General features: G+C 33.4%; 1 protein-coding gene across 1 annotated transcript; it reads left to right on the top strand.

The window, feature by feature from the left end:
- The first annotated feature begins 8,392 nt into the window (after nt 1-8,392).
- On the top strand, nt 8,393-13,330 carry LOC9317083 (aminodeoxychorismate synthase, chloroplastic). The gene is made up of 14 exons (XM_021029395.1): nt 8,393-8,536; nt 8,825-9,172; nt 9,255-9,386; nt 9,461-9,528; nt 9,664-9,728; nt 9,887-9,953; nt 10,044-10,322; nt 10,399-10,525; nt 10,688-10,998; nt 11,129-11,208; nt 11,426-11,528; nt 11,677-11,759; nt 11,889-12,506; nt 12,650-13,330. Exons 2-14 carry the CDS (start codon nt 8,830-8,832, stop codon nt 13,146-13,148), a joined length of 2,775 nt encoding a protein of 924 aa, XP_020885054.1. The 5' UTR covers nt 8,393-8,536; nt 8,825-8,829; the 3' UTR covers nt 13,149-13,330.
- The last annotated feature ends 8,834 nt before the right edge of the window (nt 13,331-22,164 follow it).

The following is a 22,164-nucleotide window of genomic DNA, read 5'->3' as shown; positions in this document are numbered from 1 at the left end:
TGACTGTCATGGAGATGTAGATTTAAGTTGAAAGAAACTGGATTCGTAATAAACTGTATGGAAGGTAATATGTGTTGGAAGTGTTAGAATAGTATCATCTCCGTTCCAAAATACTAAGTGTTGTTTTAGAATTATTTTTCTATTTTAAAATAAATGTTTTTTTAATGGAAATTTGTTTTTTTAAATGTAGGTACATAATTAAGATTTAGTCAACTTATAAACATTTTTAATGGTGAACTAGAACAAAACCCCGACTCTTTGTCCCCGAAAATCTCTTTTTTTTTTTTTTTTAATTTGGCGGGTGACGCACTAATTGAATGTTAAAAATGTTTTTTTATTTATTTCATAGATATGATTAAGATGAGTCCTTGCTTTATATTGCCGAATGAAGACAATTAAAAAGAAAAACTTTACCTACCATCTTTCATAAATTGTAAGAAAAAAATCGTTTGATAATTTTTGAAACCGCAATCGCTAGTTGATTTTGTGGTTTATTCCCCTAAAAATGTTACCTTAGAAACCACACTGCAAGTTGCAAGTACAAAACTAATAGTATATAGTATTTAAGGATTAATCTCATAAAAAATTGTTATCGCCCTACAACTACGTCTTAAGAGGACTTCCGCCACCATGGTTCGAGGCACGGCCACTGGCAGGTTTACATAGGAGAATTGTCAGCCTCGTGGGATTAGTCCTTGGGCCTAGGAAGCCTTTGGGAGACCCGCGGTTATTCAAAAAAAAAAAAAAAAAAAAAAAAAAACTCCGTCTTAAGAGAATAAAGGTAGAACAAAAATTTGTAGTTGGTTTGTGGGGTTTATGACAGACGAAACTAACAAAGCAAGTAAACTTAAATGAGAAAGTAAAACACATGAAGATATTACATATTAATAAAATAGAAACGTTGGTCATTAGAGATTTCGCATGGGTTTCATTGGTTTTTTCATCCAAAAACATTTAAAGATATGTAATCGATTAATAACAAGTTCTCAAACTCAAAACACGAAGATGTAACAAATCAAATGTTTGGAATGCGTGGAATGATGTCATAGTGAATAAAATGGGGGAGAAAATTTCCATGGTCTACTTCGCAAAAGCCCATGCCCGATATTTTCATTTTTCGAAAAGATAGACTAAGGTTAAGCCTCAGTCGGAAGAACAGTGACTTTTTCTATATAACCCAACTTACTTTTTAACTCATCAACTAGGGTAGTTATCCGTGCCTTACGCGGCCAAGAATTTTCAAAAAAACATTTAAATTTTGATAATAGAACATAGTTATGAGATTTTAAAATTTGACCGTAATATTACAAAAGATCAAGCATACTGTCTCTAAAAATAAGTATTTAGATATTCTTTAAAACCCATAACAACACAAGACTCATCGATCATTTTTGTAGAAAATTCCATGATCACTCAAGCATCCGAACCGGAACATCTTGAATTCGTAGCTGCTCAAACATAAGCTGTGGAGAGTGTACTATATATATAAATGTAATAGGCCATTAAATGTATGAATTACGTATATCCAACAAATAAATGATTATAAATACTGAATATTACCGTTCTTTGATCTCCTAAAGTTCGTCAAACTCCGGGTCAAGATAAAATCTAGAGCATCCAACTCTATTCATGAGACATGGTTTTTCTGTAAAATATTCAATTCGATGAGAGCAAAGAAGATAATAACAGGCTTAAATTTTGGTTTTTGGAAAATACGATGAATAAATATAAGTCATACATTTATACTCTTTAACATGCCAAAACCTCAAAACACAAAATACAGGATCACGAAGGTACGAATGATCATATTCTCGGTTTATCCATACTCTCATAAAATAGTCGGCCAAATCTCCTACCGCGCAACATCTCAATTTCAATCCCCTTTTAATTTTCAAACCAAAACTAAACGTCATATATAAAGAATTTCTGGCATACAAATTGAAAAAGAAACTCACCTATGATTCTTTAAGATGAAGTAGACACAGTTACATCCACTATCCCTTTCGTATTGTCCGAAAACATAAGGGATCCGTATAAGTCGGTCGATATAAACGATAAATCCCACCGTATCTTGATTTAAAGTATTCGATTTATTAGCTATCCCATTGTTTCATTAGAACCAAACAAATAAAAAGTAGAAATAAAAAAACGTACCAATCGGAATTTCGATCAGGATCCTCCATCCCCTTATGCTGCTAAATCTTTCAGGTTCAATACACTTACTTGGTGACCGTTCAAATGTGCTAGTCATTTTAGTTGGTCGATGGAACCATATACGGAACATATTGGACGTGTTACTCAACAAATCCGGCAAGTACAGAACCAAAAAATCAGATAGAAAGTACCATGTGTCTTCCCTCAAGCCAGTTAAATTATCAAGATCAAACGCACCACCGGTAATAGTAGCTTCAATCTTAGTCTCCTAAATAATAAGAATAACATAAGCATAAAGTATGTAAGGTAAATCACGATAAAAAAAAAATGCCGAACGTGAAAGTAGTGTTTAACCTCTAAATCCGCAAGAATCATCTCCAACTTCTGGTTAGGTCTGCCAAAATTTTCAAACCAAAAAACCAAAACCTCGACACAAATGACGCAATTTCTATCATAAGGGATAAGATCGTCGACCTTCGTCAAAGGCGGCATTTTTTTTTTTTGAATACATTGATGTATTACCCTTATTTAGTTATTAAATGTTTATATGGTTTAAGACTCTCGACCTACGATAAAACATTATACTATTATAAAATAGAAGATGATAGTATTAGATTAAAAAAATGCATATAACAATAATAAAATATGATCGGAATATTATTATTCGTGCGTACTTTTTAAAAAATTAAAATAAAGTGTTTGACAAATATAATAGCGATAAGTCCAAAAGAATTTGGTAAACAAACGAAATTCAGAAATAATTGTTACAACTAAAGTCCATCATCCCGTCCCGCGAAGTACGTACGCATAGCCGCCTCTTCAGGACATATGGGGTTGAACAAAAGCTTCGTACAGGCGCCTGCAGTAGTTGCACGCCATTGGTCTACAATTTTTTTGCGGATCCTCTTTCAACTTAATAAGCAAGGAATAGAGGTAAGAAACGAATACATAAAAAACGTAGTCACCTTGAGCCATTTCCAACTTTGCGAATCTTAAAACACATATGATGTTATCAACACATCTTCCAACCATCAAAGAATTCACGTGAATATTCGCTTGGTAATCGACACTGTAGACGCAGTCCACTTTGAAGAAAAAAAAAAGAGGTAAAACAAATTTCTTAGCACAAAGCATCGCTTCAATGTTACCTGTTCAAAGACTTACTTTTCGGTCTCTAATTCGAGATAAACTTGATTCCAAGTAATATCCGGAGATACATCTTCATCATAGTTTCCAACACTCATAACACGACCAATCAAATCTATATTTAAATCATGTTATTAGTAGCATTTGAGGATTATGTTAAATAAAGGTAAAATATAATAATCAAACAGTTACATACCAACACCAAAAACAGGATTTACTAAACCATCTAGTACATCCTCGAACCTCACGAAAGCGAAAAAATGTTTGGGTTTTAAAGCTCTCCACTTTCGAATAGAGGTTGAAGTTTTGAGAGGAATTTCAAACAGATGAGGTGTTGCCCTAAACGTTCACATAGCAAGAATTAAGTTAAAATTACTTATTACAAACCATTTGCCCTATATGAGTTTTTCTGAATATCCAACATGAAGATCCTTGTTGATCAGTACGGCATGTATCATAGTATCCTACAATATAAACAGCGTTCGAATTAATTGTCAGAACAAACAAACAATGTTAATATCATTATAATTTACAGTTTTATATGATATAAAAACAGTTCGACAAATACTAACCTTTTTATCGACAAATATTAATTCCAAAGTTGAATTAAACAGCGTGAAACCGTCATATCTTCTTAGAACTTTGACCCTGATTCTCTTCTTTGGTATTGTCGGTACCAAATCTGATACGTCGACAAAACGAACCATGTCGGCGAACATGTCACCCAAGAAAGAACTAATTTGGATGAAGACGATACCGTTATATATATACTTATCACGTAAACCTAATATCATAAATAATTAGAGGTAAAGATATATACGAATTTACTCAAATCTGAAGATATATATGATTCTTTAAAATAGAAATGTAACATTATCAGAAGGAAAAAGTCCAAAAACATATAATATCTAAGAATATGTATATATATATAAATTTTACCACAACATTACTTGTATAAAGTAGTACTTTTACATTATAAATTATTTAGATTTTTAATATATAGCGAATATAGAAATTTTACATTATAAATTGCTAAGTGTAATATTGAATTAATAAGATATCTCAGGTAGATACACGAATATTTAACCACAAATTTAGCGTAAACACATTTTTGATTAACGCTAAGTTTGTGATAACATATGAATTTTGGAAGTCATCGAAGTGTAATCATCTACTATGATATAAAACATCTTAGACTATAAAATGCCCATCTTCTTGAGAATTTTACTAATAAATATTTTCTCAATTCCCATAATCAATACAATAAATGTAAACCCTTTTGGAATATAATATCTAGAAAAACATAAGTCTGTAAATAGCATCAACGATTATAAAAATTCAAAATGCTTAGATATCGAAAATAATATGTCTAAAATACGAACAAAAACTATATGTTCTGGAAAACCTCCTTAAACACCACGTTCATTGTTTTCGTCTGACACTTTCCATTCTCATCGGTAATCAAAATCTTCAAACCTTTTCTCGACGTTACTCTAGATAACACAACATACAACTGCTCATGGGTAAACACCGGTTTGGGAAGATACAATCCTACATGCTCCAGAGTCTGACCCTTGCTCTTGTTAATAGTAATTGCAAACGCGAGAGCAACAGGGAACCGACGCCATCTCTCTATATATATACATATATGGATAGACTTAACAAAAGTTATATATTTATAGAAAATAACATTTTAAATTGTCGTAATACACACAATCATCAAAAACGGAAAATATTACGAAAATATTCCATTCTATTCATCTTCAATATTCGTAGTTACCAAATAAAATCATGAGAATATTCAATATAATATTTTAAATATTTTTTAAAAAATAAATTAACATAATACTCTATATCATTACATAAGGAGAAAAACCCTAAACAATAACACCAAAAATATTCCTTTAAAATGTCAATATCAATATATTCACATATTCATTTAAATTTACAAAAATCAAAAATAGAAACACCTAACTTTTTATGGGCTACTACATAAAAATATATAATAATATTACAAAAATTTCTATAAACAACAAAAAAAAAGTAAATTTATAAGTATATCCTTTTTTATTCAAAACAAAATAGAAAACTGTTTAATAGTATCCAATATTTGTATATATCAATATTAAATATAATCTCGATAGATTCGGTAATAAAACATAAGAAGTGGTTATTATCTTAATACAAAATAAAATAGAAAACTGTTTAATAGTATCCAATATTTGTATATATCAATATTAAATACAATCTCGATAGATTCGGTAGTAAAACATAAGAAGTAGTTATTATCTTAATACTCTTTATGTTTGTTGTATAATATTATATAGGATAACCTCAAATAATACAAAATAATAATTATTTGTATAATATTATATAGGATAACATCAAATAATATTAAAAAACAATATGAAATTATAGAACGGTCTCAATCGGAAAGACAAATATCTATCTATATCTCTTATTTTGTTTGTTTCAAAAAATTAGATAGAGATTAGCTAATATCAACCCAAAAAGATTATCATATCAAAAGTAAAAGGCATTACAGATTGTTGTAGTTGTTATTAATATATATGTATTTCAATTTGATATATGTATTTAAAATAGTTACCAACATATAAGATACACGGACGCAATAATTCATCATTATTAGCATCCTCTGTTTCAAGATATTTAGTCGTGAATTAATCCTCTAAGAACCGGTAAATTAGGTATCTCTACACGAATAAGATATTTTATAACTCCGGTCTAGTATACATGATATAGCGATAAGAATTATCATGTCGCCGATTAGGTATATATCATCGTATACATTAAAAACATAGCGCCGGTGATTAATCATTCTGAGTATTAGTATTCTCAATATCAATTATTTTCAATTAAGCATAATAAACTCAGAATATAAGAATTGTCGACAATGAATATTATTCCCAAGATAGTACCGATTAACTTCGATTCATAAACATGTGTGATATTCGATGAACACGATAAACTCAATATAATCCAAAATATTTCATTAATTAATATGATTTTAGTATAACTAAGAAAGATATCATAATCAAGATTTAAAGATACATCGAGATATCGATCATACGATAACGATAATTATAATTCCGGAAACACGTCTTTGAGTCCATAACGACTCATGCACTCTCCCTCATACGATCCGGACAACGTTGCAGACGGTGCATAATCTCCATAGACTCCATAATATAGAACACTTCATTCTGAACAGATTTAAAGTTTATGTATTAAAGAAATATATTCGAAACAATAAAACAATGCGTAAAATAAAAATAACACGTAAAAGAATAAAGATCGTACCAAAGAAAATATAGCCGCATGGTTAATCCTTTTATGATCGTAACTATATGATCACGTAACAGTAAAGCAATCAAATTAAATTTTATTTTTTTTAAAACGCATAAAGCAAGCAAGATTAGAGAGATACCTCAATTTGATTCGAGTTTCGTTTGCAATTCCACAATCCAAAAAGTTTATGCTTGTACCTGAGAAAAGAAAGAGGTGCTAATCAAAATAATGAAAATTCCCACTCATATAAAACCAAACAACTACGAAAACCAAAACATGTAATCGATCAAACTATAAATCTTGCGTAAATAACTCATCACCAATTGGCAAAGATCTATGAGATCTTACTTTCCAAGTGACGATAACATAAAAAAGGAGAAAAAAAACCCGATGACGATGCATCATAGAAAGGACCAAGTTTGAGGTACAAAAAAAGAACTATAAACCATAATTGCTGGTCCGATTTTTGTCCGTCTAGACCGCCTAATTCAACTTTTATTTATTTTATTTTTTTGTTATGGATCTAAAATTTAAAACGTCCTACTTATGTTCGTAATTTGTATAAAAATCATAAAATTGAGCTTAAAATCTTGTTTTCATGTGTTTAATGCAATTTTAAAAACAATATTATACAAATTTCTTAATTATAATGGATTAATATATTTTAAAACATTAAATAGCTCTAAAACTAATCCCCGATTAATTTCCGTTCAATCTCTTATTTTCTTGGTAGGTGTTAGGCCCATCCTCACCCCCCCACCCCCCGACTATCGCCTAGCGATTTTTTGATCATGGACTACTACTACAATTTTAAGGCATCTTAACAGTTGGAAACTTAATGAAATTTACTAATTTTATGGAAAGTTGGAAACAGCTTTTTACAATAGAAAATTTAATAAAAATTTGTTTTTTTTTTGTTTAAATTTTTACCTGAATAGAGTAAAATCAAATTTCAATATATTATTTATACAATAAATAAAAATCTAAGTTTTATCCATATATATTTTTAATGAAATTTATGTAATTTACCAAGTAAAATAAAGGATAATTATAAGATATATAGTTGTAGATAGTATAATATTAATGAAAAATTAATTATTATTAATATATTATTTGACCTTTTATAAATTGTAGAAATAAAAATATATATGAAAATTAGGTTCTAGCTTGTAGACATATGGAGCAAGAAAGAACAAAACTCTTCTATCTTATACATATAATTAAGAGAATACATAGGAATTTTTGTAGCATAAATCTAAAGTCTGTATGGAAATAATAATTGGTTTTAATTTAGTGGATAGACTATACTATTAATGAAAATTGAATTATTCATTTTTGAATATGTTATTTGATTAATTTCTAAATTTTAGAAATAGAAAAATTATATGAAAATTAGGTTCTAGCTTGTAGACACATTAACCAACAAACACCAAAACTCTTCTATGTTATACATAGAATTTAGTGAATAATTATGATATCTTCTAGCATAAATAAAAACTATAGAAAAAATCATTTGAAGTTTAAATTAATGGATATATTATTAAGCACTAAAGGAAAATAAGTTTGTTATAATATTACATATAACCAAAAAGATAAAAAATTTCTATAATTTGATTTGTAAAATTGAATTTTTACTTGATATTACTGTTTTACAAGTATTAGTTTTTTTTTTTTTCCTCTTAACATTCCTTTCTATATTTGAAGCATTAATTTGTAAAAAGTAAAAAGCTTATTTTATTTCCAATTTTAATTTTAAAAGGAAATGAATCTATTTCTTCCTCTCGTTATAAAAAGCTCTCAACACCATTTGTTTCTCTTCCTCCTTCTCTTCACCATTGATTCCTCTCAGAGCAAAAAGCTTCTTCCATTTTCTTCTTCATACGATTCGTTGCTTTCGAATCTCTATCACTTGGTTTCGTTTCTAAACGTAAGTTTTCTCTGCCACTAGCTCTTCGTCTTCCAGATATTTGTGTTTGATTGATTTCATAGATCGTTCTGAGTAAATTAAGTAGAGAGATTGAATTTAGACCTAATGATTCTCGTTTCAGATTCGTATAGTTTCGGATTTGGAAATCGAATATTCACTATGTTAGAGATAGTGTGATGTTTAGGAAATGGAACTTTTGAAATCTGTGATTAGTTGATTTATGTGACATGAGAATCCTAAATTGAAGTATTTAAGATTGTTTGATAAATCTGTATCTCTTTGGTACAGGATTCATGAACATGTATTTTTCGTTTTGTTCAACTTCTTCTGAGCTTTCATATCCAAGTGAAAATGTTCTGAGATTTTCGTTTGCGAGGCGGTTGTTTTCTCCTGAATTGGTTAAGTTCGATGAAAAATGGAAGAAGGGTTTCATTAGTTTACCTCATCGTGGTACGAGGAAGGTTCTTGCGGCAAGCCGTTTTGTGCCAGGGAAATTGGAAGATTCGTCGGTTGTTAAGAAGAGTTTACCGATAAGAGAACCTGTAGAGAGGATTGGTGTTGTGAGGACTTTGTTGATTGATAATTATGATAGTTATACATTCAATATATATCAGGCACTGAGTACTATTAATGGAGGTAACTTCATAGTTTTTATCTTTCTTTTTTGTCAGTCTATAGTGTTCTGCGTTTATTCGAACTCTTTTTGTGTTCTGTGTAGTGCCTCCTGTGGTTATTCGAAATGATGAGTGGACCTGGGAAGAAGCTTACCATTACTTATATGAAGATGTTGCTTTCGATAATATTGTCATATCGCCTGGACCTGGTTCGCCGATGTGTCCAGCTGATATAGGTATCAGCAAGTTAATCTTGTTTTTATTGAAGCTTTTTTTGTCTTTTCTCAAACTTCACTTTTTTGCTCTGCAGGAATATGTCTTCGTCTTTTGCTTGAATGTCGTGATATTCCAATTCTAGGCGTCTGCCTTGGCCACCAGGTAAATTATATCATCAGAAAGGTGGCAGTACTTCATTTGTTAAGTGTTTCCGGTCTTAGTTTCTATTGTCATGAAAAGTAATAGTGTATATCTCTGTCTATGGTTCTTTCTTTAAACAAAAACATGTTTTGGCAGGCACTGGGTTATGTCCATGGAGCTCATGTGGTGCATGCCCCGGAACCAGTCCATGGACGGTTGAGGTATTGACGAATGTGATTAGTATGCAGGACTTTTTTTAATGCTCTCTCTGTGCCTTATAATAATCTAATGTTGTTGATATTTGGTCATATCTCATCCATTTCTCATTTCTAAGTGTCTGTTAGATATTTTACTCACCATTTCCATCTACCTCTTGTAGTGGGATTGAACATGATGGGAACATACTGTTTTCTGATATTCCATCTGGGAGAAACTCTGATTTCAAGGCAGGTCATCTACTTTTATATATGCAACATTCATTAAGGATTCTCTCTAGATACAGAGTACAAATTTGTGTTGGGGCTTCATTTCTGTAGGTTGTTAGATACCATTCGCTGATCATAGATAAGGAATCACTACCAAAGGAACTTGTACCAATAGCGTGGACGATTTATGATGACACTGGCTCTTTCTCTGAGAAGAAGTTGTGTGTTCCTGTGAAGAACACTGGGAGCCCACTGAATGGATCTGTCATTCCTGTTTCAGAAAAGTTGGAAAATGGAAGCCATTGGCCTTCGTCCCATGTTGATGGGAAACAAGATAGACACATTCTCATGGGCATCATGCATTCTTCTTTTCCCCATTATGGTTTACAGGTTTGATCTTTGAGATCGTATTTAGAATAAGTTTCATCCATTGTTCTGCTGTCTTTGACATGCATTTTACTTTCAGTTTCATCCAGAGAGTATTGCTACTACCTATGGTAGTCAGTTATTTAAAAATTTCAAAGACATAACTGTGGATTATTGGAGTCGGTGCAAATCTACATCCCTGCGTCGAAGAAACATAAATGACACTGGTGAGCTCCTTTAAGCTTAATGGTTTCATTAGTACTAGATTGTTATTTCTGCCTCTCTCTTCTCTTATTCCATTCTAAGACCTAATTTCGTTTTAGTAACCTGTGGAATTATTTTGTAATGAACTATCTTGGAGCTTCTCCTCAATTATAAATATCTTTTAGCAAACATGCAGGTGCCTGGTGCTACTCAATTGCTGAAAGAACTTTCCAGAACTAGATTTACTGGAAATGGTTCTAGCTATTATGGGAACACTAAGAAGTCTCTGTTTGCTGCCAAGACAAATGGTGTAGACGTCTTCGATCTGGCGGATTTATCATATCCAAAACCTCATGCAAAATTGCTGAGGTTGAAATGGAAGAAGCATGAACGTCTTGCACATAAAGTTGGTGGAGCAAAAAATGTATTCATGGAAATCTTTGGCAAGAATAAAGGGAATGATACGTTTTGGCTGGATACTTCTTCTACTGACAAGGTTGGTAGTCTATTTTCTCACCGTAGTTGCTGGTATTGTTCTTGCTGTTTTGTTGTGCTAGCCTCTGTGTGACAAGATATCTTCTGTTTTTTTGTTCTAAAGAATGTTTCTTCCAATTACATTGTTCCAGGCTAGAGGACGATTTTCTTTCATGGGCGGTAAAGGTGGATCTCTCTGGAAGCAATTGACATTTAGTTTCTCTGATCAAAGGTTTTACGCATGACCTACTCTTTCTCTATCCGACAAAGGTTTATGTTCTTTTTTAACTCGAGCGACATAAACCTTCCTCCTGCACATTTTCATATCATTGACCTATGTGCTTTGGTCATTATGCGACTATATTGATATGGCTGAGATAATCTGAACAATGAGATGATGCGTCATATTATGGGAACTGAATCATTGAATCTCTGACTTGTTTTTTCAGCGAGGGTATATCAAAACATGCGGGACATCTTCTGATTGAAGATTCTCAGAGTTCTACTGAGAAAGGATTCTTGGAAGAAGGCTTTCTTGATTTTCTCCGTAAGGTATGCAGAAAGACTTAACTCTAGTAATGGAACTACTCGATTTATTCCAACACTTGCAAAATTTTATCTTCTTTAGAAAGTGAAATAAAATATATTATACAATAGTAAATAGAGACTCATCAGTAAATATCAACTGTATTTTTACCAGGAGCTTTCATCTATCTCTTATGATGAGAAGGACTTCGCAGGGTTGCCTTTTGATTTTTGCGGTGGATACGTAGGTTGTATTGGGTACGTCTTAAATCATCTAGATTGTGAATCTCTATAACAAGCTTTTTTCAATTAGTGGCTTTCTATTGTACAATTTTTTTCCTAATACACAACTGTAACGAATGTTTAATACCTTTTCTTGTATTGCAGGTATGATATTAAAGTGGAATGTGGAATGCCAATTAATCGTCACAAATCCAACGCTCCAGATGCATGTTTTTTCTTTGCAGATAATGTTGTTGCCATTGATCATCAACTTGATGACGTTTATGTATTATCCCTTTACGAAGAGGGAACCGCAGAAACCTCTTTCCTGAATGATACTGAAGAGAAGCTCATTAGCCTGATGGGTTCGTCAACAAGAAAATTTGAGGATCAAACTCTTCCAGTTATAGATTCATCTCAATGCAAAACAAGTTTTGTTCCTGACAAATCCCGAGAGCAGTATATAAACGATGTTCAAAGCTGTATGAAGTATATCAAAGACGGGGAAAGCTACGAGCTTTGTCTCACTACTCAGAACAGAAGGAAAATAGGCAATGCTGATCCTTTGGGACTGTATCTCCACCTGAGAGAGAGGAATCCAGCACCATATGCAGCCTTTCTCAACTTTTCAAATGCAAATTTGTCTTTATGCTCTTCGTCCCCTGAAAGGTTTCTTAAGCTGGACAGAAATGGAATGCTAGAAGCAAAGCCGATTAAGGGTACTATAGCTCGAGGTTCCACACCGGAAGAAGATGAACTTCTTAAATTGCAATTAAAACTCAGGTACACCAAACACGTTTTTCCCATTCTTTAGTCTTTGCATATCGTCAGAGTCTTGGATTGTTCCAGAATCCTCGAATGTTTCTGAATTGTTCTCATCAATCCTACTTTTAACATTGTTTCTTTCTTTCCCTGTCTTATAACAGTGAGAAGAATCAAGCCGAGAATCTAATGATTGTCGACCTTCTAAGGAATGATCTTGGCCGTGTCTGTGAGCCAGGCTCAGTCCATGTACCTAACCTCATGGATGTGGAATCATACACAACAGTACACACTATGGTGAGCACGATCCGCGGATTGAAAAAACCAGATATTAGTCCAGTGGAGTGTGTAAGAGCAGCTTTCCCTGGCGGTTCAATGACCGGTGCCCCAAAACTAAGATCCGTTGAGATTCTCGATTCTCTAGAGAACTGTTCAAGAGGCCTTTACTCTGGCTCAATCGGGTATTTCTCGTATAACGGTACATTTGATCTGAACATTGTTATAAGAACAGTAGTGATACATGAAGATGAAGCTTCCATTGGAGCAGGAGGAGCAATAGTTGCATTATCAAACCCAGAAGACGAGTTTGAAGAAATGATTCTTAAGACTAAAGCTCCTGCTAATGCAGTCATTGAGTTTTGTAGTGATCAGAGGAGACAATAGTTTTGTTTCTTCAAAGTTCAAAAAAATTGTTTTGGTGTGTTTTTGGGTTTAAAACAGTTATCATCTGTTATTTTTTTTTGAAATTTTATTCGCATTTTTTATAGAGAAAAGAGTGATTTACCTCAAATTCAAAAACTAATTGTTGTTGTAAGATTATTTTTTAAAGATAGTTATTTGATTGATGTCTCTTTAATAAAAGATAGTTTTTATGAGTTGTTGCTTAGTACTATTTACTAAAGTTTGTAACACCACTCTAACATGTCTTTCACTTTCACAATTTGAGTACTATGTTTCATTTATTGAGTTCAGACTGCAAACGTAAATAATTTCCATGAATCATTGGATAGTTGCTTGCAAAATTGGTGACCATAAAAAGTAAAAGCTTATTTAGTAGATAACGAAATGCAGAGCCAGAATTGGAAAAAACGTGGTGGCAAAATCGTAATAAGGTTGTGCTTTTTTATTTGGGGACTGAAGTAAAATACAATTTTTATAAATATTTTTCTTCTATTTATTTTGAATTCTCGCAGTTTAGCTTTAAATCTATTTTTATGAATAACATAGTAATGATACGACAAATCAGTAAATAAATAGTTATGTTTCAAGAGAAGTGTATTTAGTCAAATGATTTAACGATCCACCTATGCGGTTTTTTTCCCTGGTATTCGACTCCAGCAAGTCGTTGTACCCACGTAATAGAGATTTTGGTATTGGTCGGGTCTTGTCGATCTAAATGATGTAAAAACAAAAGTTTGTTTACATTTTTTATTAGCTAACTATGAAAAATGTAAAGAATAGTAAGTTCAGTTTTATATTAGTTTTGATAATACAATATATCTCTTTTTAATGGTTTTTTTTGTTGTTGTTGATAAAAGTCTCTTCTTAATGATAAAAATTCAATTGAACATATATTAAAATGTGGGCCTCAAAAATATGGGGGGTATAAAGCTATTGCCTTATGTATTGTTTTCAAAAGAGGCACGACCTTGTCAGTAGTACATGAAAGCACCTTGACACCTTGTTCCGTGTATCTTCAAATTGCTCAAAGATTTTTACACTATCTAAAGAATAATGATCTACAACAAAGATTGGTTTATCCCAAAACATGTACCATGACTCTTCGAGCTCTCTCTTATAGAGATTGGGATTCTTGAGCGCCATTCCAAATGGTGTTTCATATGCTATTGTGCTTTTTTTTGGTGTTTCTCATGTCTCATGGAACTTTAAGAGATATGTAACAGTTAAGAAGAACAATGTTGAGGTAGAGTACATATCAAATGCCAATGCAACTAGTGAGCCTTGTTTGGTTGCAACACTTTCCCTATGATCTTGGTTTAGACTCCGGAAGCACAACTCTTTTATGTAAAAATCTATAAGAGTCCACAACAAGTCCAAATATCGTTTCCATGAAAAAGCCCATTAATCTATGTAATTAGGATTTTTTTATCAAGATAGATTACTATATAGAGCCCATATAAAGGGTGTAATGAATATCAATGTCTCTAATCTTGAGATGTGTCTCTCATTCTTCATTTTTATGAGATATCAATCAAAATCATTTTAGCATTTTAATGAGCATAAATCTATCTTGGTTTCAAATTGCCTACACAATCGTCCTCCATTTTGCAAGTAGTCTAATTTACAATGAGAGGACGAAGCACATTATAGTTGATTGTCACGTACGTAGTTTAACATAAATTGCGATTTGGTTATCTTAAAACTCGACACGTATGAATGCAACATAAGATTGATGATATCATGACCAAACATTCTGTCTCTTCAAAGTTTAAATCTTTTATTGTCCAAGATGCATCTTTTTTTTTTTTTTGAATGAATGTAAAATTTATTCAACCAAAAAAACGTCTTTACAATGAATGCAACCTTTAATCGAAAGTTGTTTTGAAAGGAATTCAAAGGAATGATAGAATGTTAGCCTCTGGACTCGAACCATACACGAAGGCCATCCTCATGTTTTCGGGGATCCAGACGACGAATATAGGAGACCTTATTGCGTATCAATCGATCAATCGACTTGATTAACTGATCTGCAGTACTTGGAAGTTCACCATGCCTTCGTTTATTCCGCTCTATCCAGATTGAATGGACAGTTGCTTGGAAAAGAAGGCGAAGAATGAAGCTAGCCGTGCCTGTGATTGTAGAATCAGATAAAAGACTCAGTACATCCTGTTGGGTAAACATTCAAGGCTTTGCTTAGGGCCCAAGAAATCTTTAATAAGGAGGTTAAAGATAGGATAGGCTTAAGAGATTGACAATAGATTTAGGAGATATCTAATCCTATTGTGTCTAGGAATTTACATGTTATGTTTTACTATAGATACATGTCTTAGGGTTGAGATGTAACTTAAGAGAGATTGTAAGTTTGTTTAGTTTTGAGAAGTTTCTAAACATCAATAAAAAGTGAGGTATACTTTGATTGAATTCTTGTGTTGAATAGCTTAAGAGGTCTCTTTATTTGGTAGCAGAGCATAAGGATTACTCGATCCTTGAAAACGTGAAGATCATTCGATATAGCCGAGACATGGCTGATGATGATCTCGCCGTGGCCAACACCACGCGTCAAGAACACATCCCTCGTCAATTCAATGTCCGATGTTAACCTCCACAAACTATACGGTTTGGGCTATGAGGATGAGGATTATGTTACGAGTACATAAAGTTTGGGATACGATTGAACCCGGATCAACCGATGCTGACAAGAACGATGTTGCGACAACTTTGATCTTTCAATCTATCTCTGAAGCCCTAACTCTTCAAGTTGGAGATCAAGCAACACCAAAAGCGATTTGGGACTTGATCAACTCCCATAACCTAGGAGCATAACATGTCAAGGAAGCAAGATTAAGTACTTACATGTCAGACTTTGAAAAGATAAGGATGATGGAGTCAGAATCAGTTGATGATTTCGCAAACAAGCTTTCATAACTTGCATCAAAAGCATCATATCTTGGATAAGCCATTGAAGAGCAAAGATTAGTGAAAAAGTTTATGAATAGTCTAGCAAGAAACAAGTTTATACAAATCGTGGCTTCCTTAGAACAAGTCCTTGATTTGAAAACAACCGGATTTGAGGACATCGTGGGAAGAATTAAAGCATATGAAGAAAGAATTGATGATAGTCAAAGTGATTCACAAGACAAACTCTTATATGCTAGTTATGGGAATACAAGAGGAAGAGGAAACAGAGGACGTGGAGGAAGAGGAAACAGGGGACGTGGTGGAAGAGGCAGAGGAAATCAAGAACAGACTTATCCTAGTAATCAAACAAATCAAAGCAACACCAAAGAGAAAAAGGATAAAAGCAAAGTGGTGTGTTATCGGTGTGATAAGCCTGGACACTATGCCTTTGTTTGTCCCGAGAGAAAACAAACTCAACAAGAGGCCAATAATGTAGAAACAGTCGAAGCTGATGGAACACTTTACATGCACGAAATCGTCTTTCTCAATGAAGAAAATGTAATACCTAAGAAGTATGAAAAAGAAAAAGGTGAGGAAGGGATTTGGTACTTAGATAACGGTGCAAGTAATCATATGACTGCAGTCAAGTCATTCTTCTCAGAATTGAATGAAAACATTAGAGGCAAAGTAAAATTTGGAGATGGATCATGTGTAGGAATAGGTGGAAAAGGCTCAATTCTGTTTGAAGGAAAGACAGGAGAACAAACCCTCTTACCAGATCTTTACTACATTCCAGAGCTAAAAAGTAACATTCTTAGTTTAGGTCAAGCAACCGAGCATGGTTGTGTCATAAGAGTGAGACAGGATTACTTGACAATTCATGATCCGTATGGGAGACTACTGATTAGAGTCTTAAGATCACCTAACAGACTCTATAAGATAAGCCTCACCATTGGTAAACCAACATGTCTACACTCAAGAATTAAAGATGAAACTTGGAAGTGGCACGCAAGACTTGGCCACATCAGTTTCAAGACAATTAAAGCAATGTCAAGACAGGAAATGGTTCATGGATTGCCAAAAATTGAAAAAGAAAACCAACTTTGCGAGTCATGTTTAGTTGGAAAGCAAACTCGCCAAGTATTCCCGAAAGCATCCCTATATAGAGCCTCACAAGCATTAGAACTACTCCATGCTGACTTGTGTAGACCAATTTCTCCTGCTACATTGTCTCATAATAGGTATGTATTCGTAATCATTGATGATTTTACAAGATATATGTGGACTATACTTTTAAAGGAAAAGAGTGACTCTTTTGAAAAGTTTAAGTCTTTTAAGAATCTTGTGGAAAAAGAATGCAACAAGACTATCATAACATTACGTACAGACAGAGGTGGAGAGTTCACTTCTAGAGAGTTCCATGAGTTTTGTGAAAAAAATAGTACTAAGAGATAGTTAACAGCCCCTTATACCCCGCAACAGAACGGAGTTGTAGAGAGAAGGAACCGTACGTTAATGGAAATGACTCAAAGTATTCTCAAGGCAATGAAAGTACCAAATTACTTATGGGGAGAAGCAGTTCGACATTCAACATATTTGATCAATAGAATTCCTACAAGGGCTCTAAAGGATCAAACACCTTATGAATGTTTAAAAGACAAGACGCCTCGTGTAGATCACCTCAGAGTTTTTGGTTGCCTTGCATACGCAAAAACAGAGCCGGTGAATTTGAGAAAACTTGATGATAGGTCTCAGACTTTAGTACATCTCGGGATAGAGCCAGGGTCAAAAGCATACAGATTCTACAACCCAATAACTAGACGTGTAGTTGTTAGTCGTAATGTTATATTCAATGAGAAAGATGGTTGGACTTGGAAGGGAGCTAGTGAGAGTTTAGAAAAACCACCAGGTATGTTCAGTATGATCTGGGGAGATGTCATGGATAAAGGAAAAGGCCCATATGTCAATAACAGTGAAAATGCAGAGCAATCTTCTGAAGAAAATACTAGAGAAAGAGAAGATTCTGAAGATCATGATGAAGCTATTGAAAATAATGATATTGAAGATCACATAAGTGAACCAAGTGTAGAAACTAGTGTTGATAATCAACCAAAGCTCAGAAGATCTGAAAGACAAGTTAAACGCCCTGGTTACCTTAATGATTATGCTCTCTTAATGGATATAGAATGTGAGAGACTCTTATTATCCATTAATGATGAACCAGAAAATTTTCAAGAAGCCAAAAAGTTGACTGAATGGGTAAAAGCTTGTGAAGAAGAGATCAATTCAATTAACAAAAACAAGACCTGGACACTAATGGAGAAACCTATGGGAGTTAAGGTAATAGGTCTTAGATGGGTTTTCAAGATCAAGAGGAATGCAGATGGATCTACAAAAAAGTTTAAAGCAAGATTAGTTGCAAAAGGATATGCACAACAATCAGGAATTGACTTTGATGAGGTTTTTGCTCCAGTTGGAAGACTTGAAACCATAAGACTATTAGTAGGAATTGCAGCTTCTAACAGTTGGGAAATCCATCACTTAGACGTCGAAACTGAGTTTTTACATGGAGAACTCAAGGAAGATGTATATGTAACTCAGCCAGAAGGTTTTGAAAAGAAAGGAGAAGAACACAAAGTTTTCAAACTCTCCAAGGCTTTGTATGGATTGCGTCAGGCTCCTCGGGCATGGAACACAAAACTCAATCAGATTTTAAAAGGATTGAAGTTCTTGAAGTGTTCAAAGGAAAGTGTCGTGTATCGAAAGTCTGAAGGCACAAAGCTACTCCTAGTTGCTATATACGTTGATGACTTGTTTGTAACAGGGAATTCAATTGGTATAATTCAAGAATTTAAACAAGGAATGGCGTCTAAATACGAGATGTCAGACCTTGGTAGGCTCACTTATTACCTTGGTATTGAGGTGAAACAGAGCAAAGAAGGTATTGAATTAAAACAAGAAGCTTATGCAAGGAGAATTCTGAAAGAAGCTGGTTTAGGTGACCGCAACCCATCTCACATTCCAATGGAATTTGGTTTAAAGTTGTCTAAAGCTCAAGAAGAGAAGTCAGAAGCTGATGCTACTATGTATCGTCGAAGAATAGGCTGCCTAAGATATCTCTTGCATACAAGGCCATACCTTATTTTTTCTGTTGTAGTAGTAAGTAGGTATATGCAAGATCCTAAAGAGTCTCATGGTACTGCATTGAAACAAATTCTGTGATATTTGCAGGGTACATTAGCTTATGGTTTGACATATAGGAAACGAGGAACTAAGAAGATAGTGGGATACAGTGATAGTAGCCACAATGTGGATCCTGACGACGGGAGAAGCACCACAGGCCATGTATTCTACTACGGAGACTCACCAATCACTTGGTGTTCACAGAAGCAGCCAACAGTGGCTTTGTCATCTTGTGAGGCAGAGTTTATGGCCGCAACAGAGGCAGCAAAACAAGCACTGTGGCTCCAGTGAATTAACGGGACAGAGTTTTGTGAAGACATTTCTCTACATTGTTAACAAATCCGCAATAGAGCTCACGAAGAACCCCGTGTTCCATTGGAGAAGCAAACACATTCACAAACGTTATCACTTCATCCGTGAATGTGTAGAGAACGAGCAAATTGAAGTAGATTTTGTTCCCAGAGAAGAGCAACGAGCTGATATATTGACAAAGGCCCTAGCAAGAAGTTTAAAGAAATGAGAAGTGTGATAGGTGTTGAATACCTCTCAATGAAAGACTTGAAGTTTAAGGGGGTGAATGTTGAGTAAACATTCAAGGCTTTGCTTAAGGCCCAAGAAATCTTTAATAAGGAGGTTAAAGATAAGACAGGCTTAAGAGATTGACAATAGATTTAGGAGATATCTAATCCTATTGTGTCTAGGAATTTACATGTTATGTTTTACTATAAATACATGTCTTAGGGTTGAGATGTAACTTAAGAGAGATTGTAAGTTTGTTTAGTTTTTAGAAGTTTCTAAACATCAATAAAAAGTGAGGTATACTTTGATTGAATTCTTGTGTTGAATAGCTTAAGAGGTCTCTTTACATCCATGAAACTGGTTGTATAGGGTCTTTGAAGTAGTCGTTGTGCCAGCTCCTCCCAAACCCGCGAAGAGAAAGCACAAGAGAAGAAGATGTGCTCCCGTGTCTCCATCGGAGCTTGACAGAAAACACATGATGGGTTCACTCCTCTGTTCCAAGCGACCATACACTCACCGGTAGTTAGTCTGTTCTTTGCCGCAAGCCAAAGCAGGAAAGAGTGTTTCGGTATAGAGTCCGGGAACCAAACACTCTTAACCCAGCTTATTTTTGGCCCTGCATTTCGGATTTGTTTCCAAGTTTCAGAAGTAATGAACCGTGATTTGAACTTGTTATTTAGTCTTCTCCACAAAGCAACATCCGGATCAAGGCACTGTCCTCTGTTTCGAAGTCTTTCCAGCTCGGTCTCAATGCGATTTAAAAAATCCAGTCGATAGCGCCTAGCTCTATGGTTTGCTAGGACTGCAGCAACCATGGCTTTAGAAGATACCCCATAGTCAATGAAACCTCTCACACCAAGAGTATCATATAAACAACCAAGAGAGCACCAGTGATCATACCAAAAAGAAGTTTGCAATCCGCTTCTAATCTCCATAGTCCAAGATGCATCTTTCATCTCGAAGAAGAGTATCGAAAATAAAACTTATGTTGTATATTTATTTAATTATTTTCGGTTTGGTTGATTGTGTATATTTATTTAATTACTTTCAATTAAGTTAATGGAATTCTTTAATTACTTTTTTCATGCTTTCAGTTTTTTGTTGAAAGATTCAATGAATATATGGGTTTGAAATGGATGAACTTATAAGAAATATGTTTATATCAAAAACATTTGTGTTGTATGTATTGCTATCAAATGAATGTAAGTTCTATATGATTGTCGATGCTAATTAGACATTATTTAATAAAAAATACAGCAATAGACACATAATAAGTTCCAGGACAAAGCATGCATGGACAAGACAAGATTTTGTTATGATCTTTATCTGTCCTTAAAAATATATGTTCGGCCAAAACTACATTATTAATAGTCAATGATTGTAATTACACTGAAATTGAAACTAAACCCAAAGAAGAAGAAAAGACAAGGAAATAAGGATGAAATAGAAGATGGGAGGCAAAATGATTGAGCATGAGAAATAATTCAATTATGTTTCCATGAGAGTGTGTGCTTAACTTTTGTTTATTTATCCATTTTTTAACTTGTAAAAGTGGATAAATTAACTGATATTTTAACTTTTACCTGAACAAGAAGTTAAATTATCTGCTTAACTTCAGTTGTTGATTGAGATAACATTGTTATAGAATCCCGAGAATTTAGATCTCTATTTCTTTTTAATATTAAATAAATAATTCAAAATGTGATATACTTTTTGGTGGTAGATAGTGATAGATAATGTGATCTCCAACAAATCTAACCAACGCATTTGGTGCCACCATTCACATTTCTCTTCTTGTTTGTTGGTAAAGGTACGTAATTAAGCACATACCAAGAATTGTACTACGATTGGCACTTATTTTTTTTTTAAATTAATAGTTTAAGAAAAAAAAAAAAAAGTACTGATGTTTTAGTCTACCAACATAACTATATAGAAAACCGTTTCAAGTGTTACAAAATTAGTTAAAACTTTGATAATGGTAATTTATTTTCAAATTATTATTCATATTGCTGTGAACTTATATATGATGTTATATGGAATGTGTTTGTTCCATTTGTTCTATACGTTTTAGCTTGCAAGTATTGGGACTCTTTATCGTCTAAACAATTTGTTTTTTTGCAAGTTTTACAGTGATTTCTGATTTAAGTTTATTTTTAAAAAAATATTATAAATCATCTTAATATTTTTTGTCCGTTTAGGATTAACAAGATTCTTTCGTGATTTGATTGAACGTTTCTATCTAATTAAGTACGTGAAGAAACTTTGCATTTACTTACTTTTGGAAGTAGAGGCTTAAAAAAAGGAAACAACCATCTTTTACAAAGTAGAATAAATCGTCACTACTTATAGCCCAAAAAAATAAACTAAAAATTCATCACTACTTAAAAAAAAAAAACAG

The sequence above is a fragment of the Arabidopsis lyrata genome, assembly GCF_000004255.2.
Source record: "Arabidopsis lyrata subsp. lyrata unplaced genomic scaffold ARALYscaffold_4, whole genome shotgun sequence".
In the NCBI taxonomy this organism is placed as follows: domain Eukaryota; kingdom Viridiplantae; phylum Streptophyta; class Magnoliopsida; order Brassicales; family Brassicaceae; genus Arabidopsis; species Arabidopsis lyrata.
The sequence above is the reverse complement of the archived record's forward strand: the minus strand, read 5'-3'. Positions and strand labels throughout refer to the sequence as shown.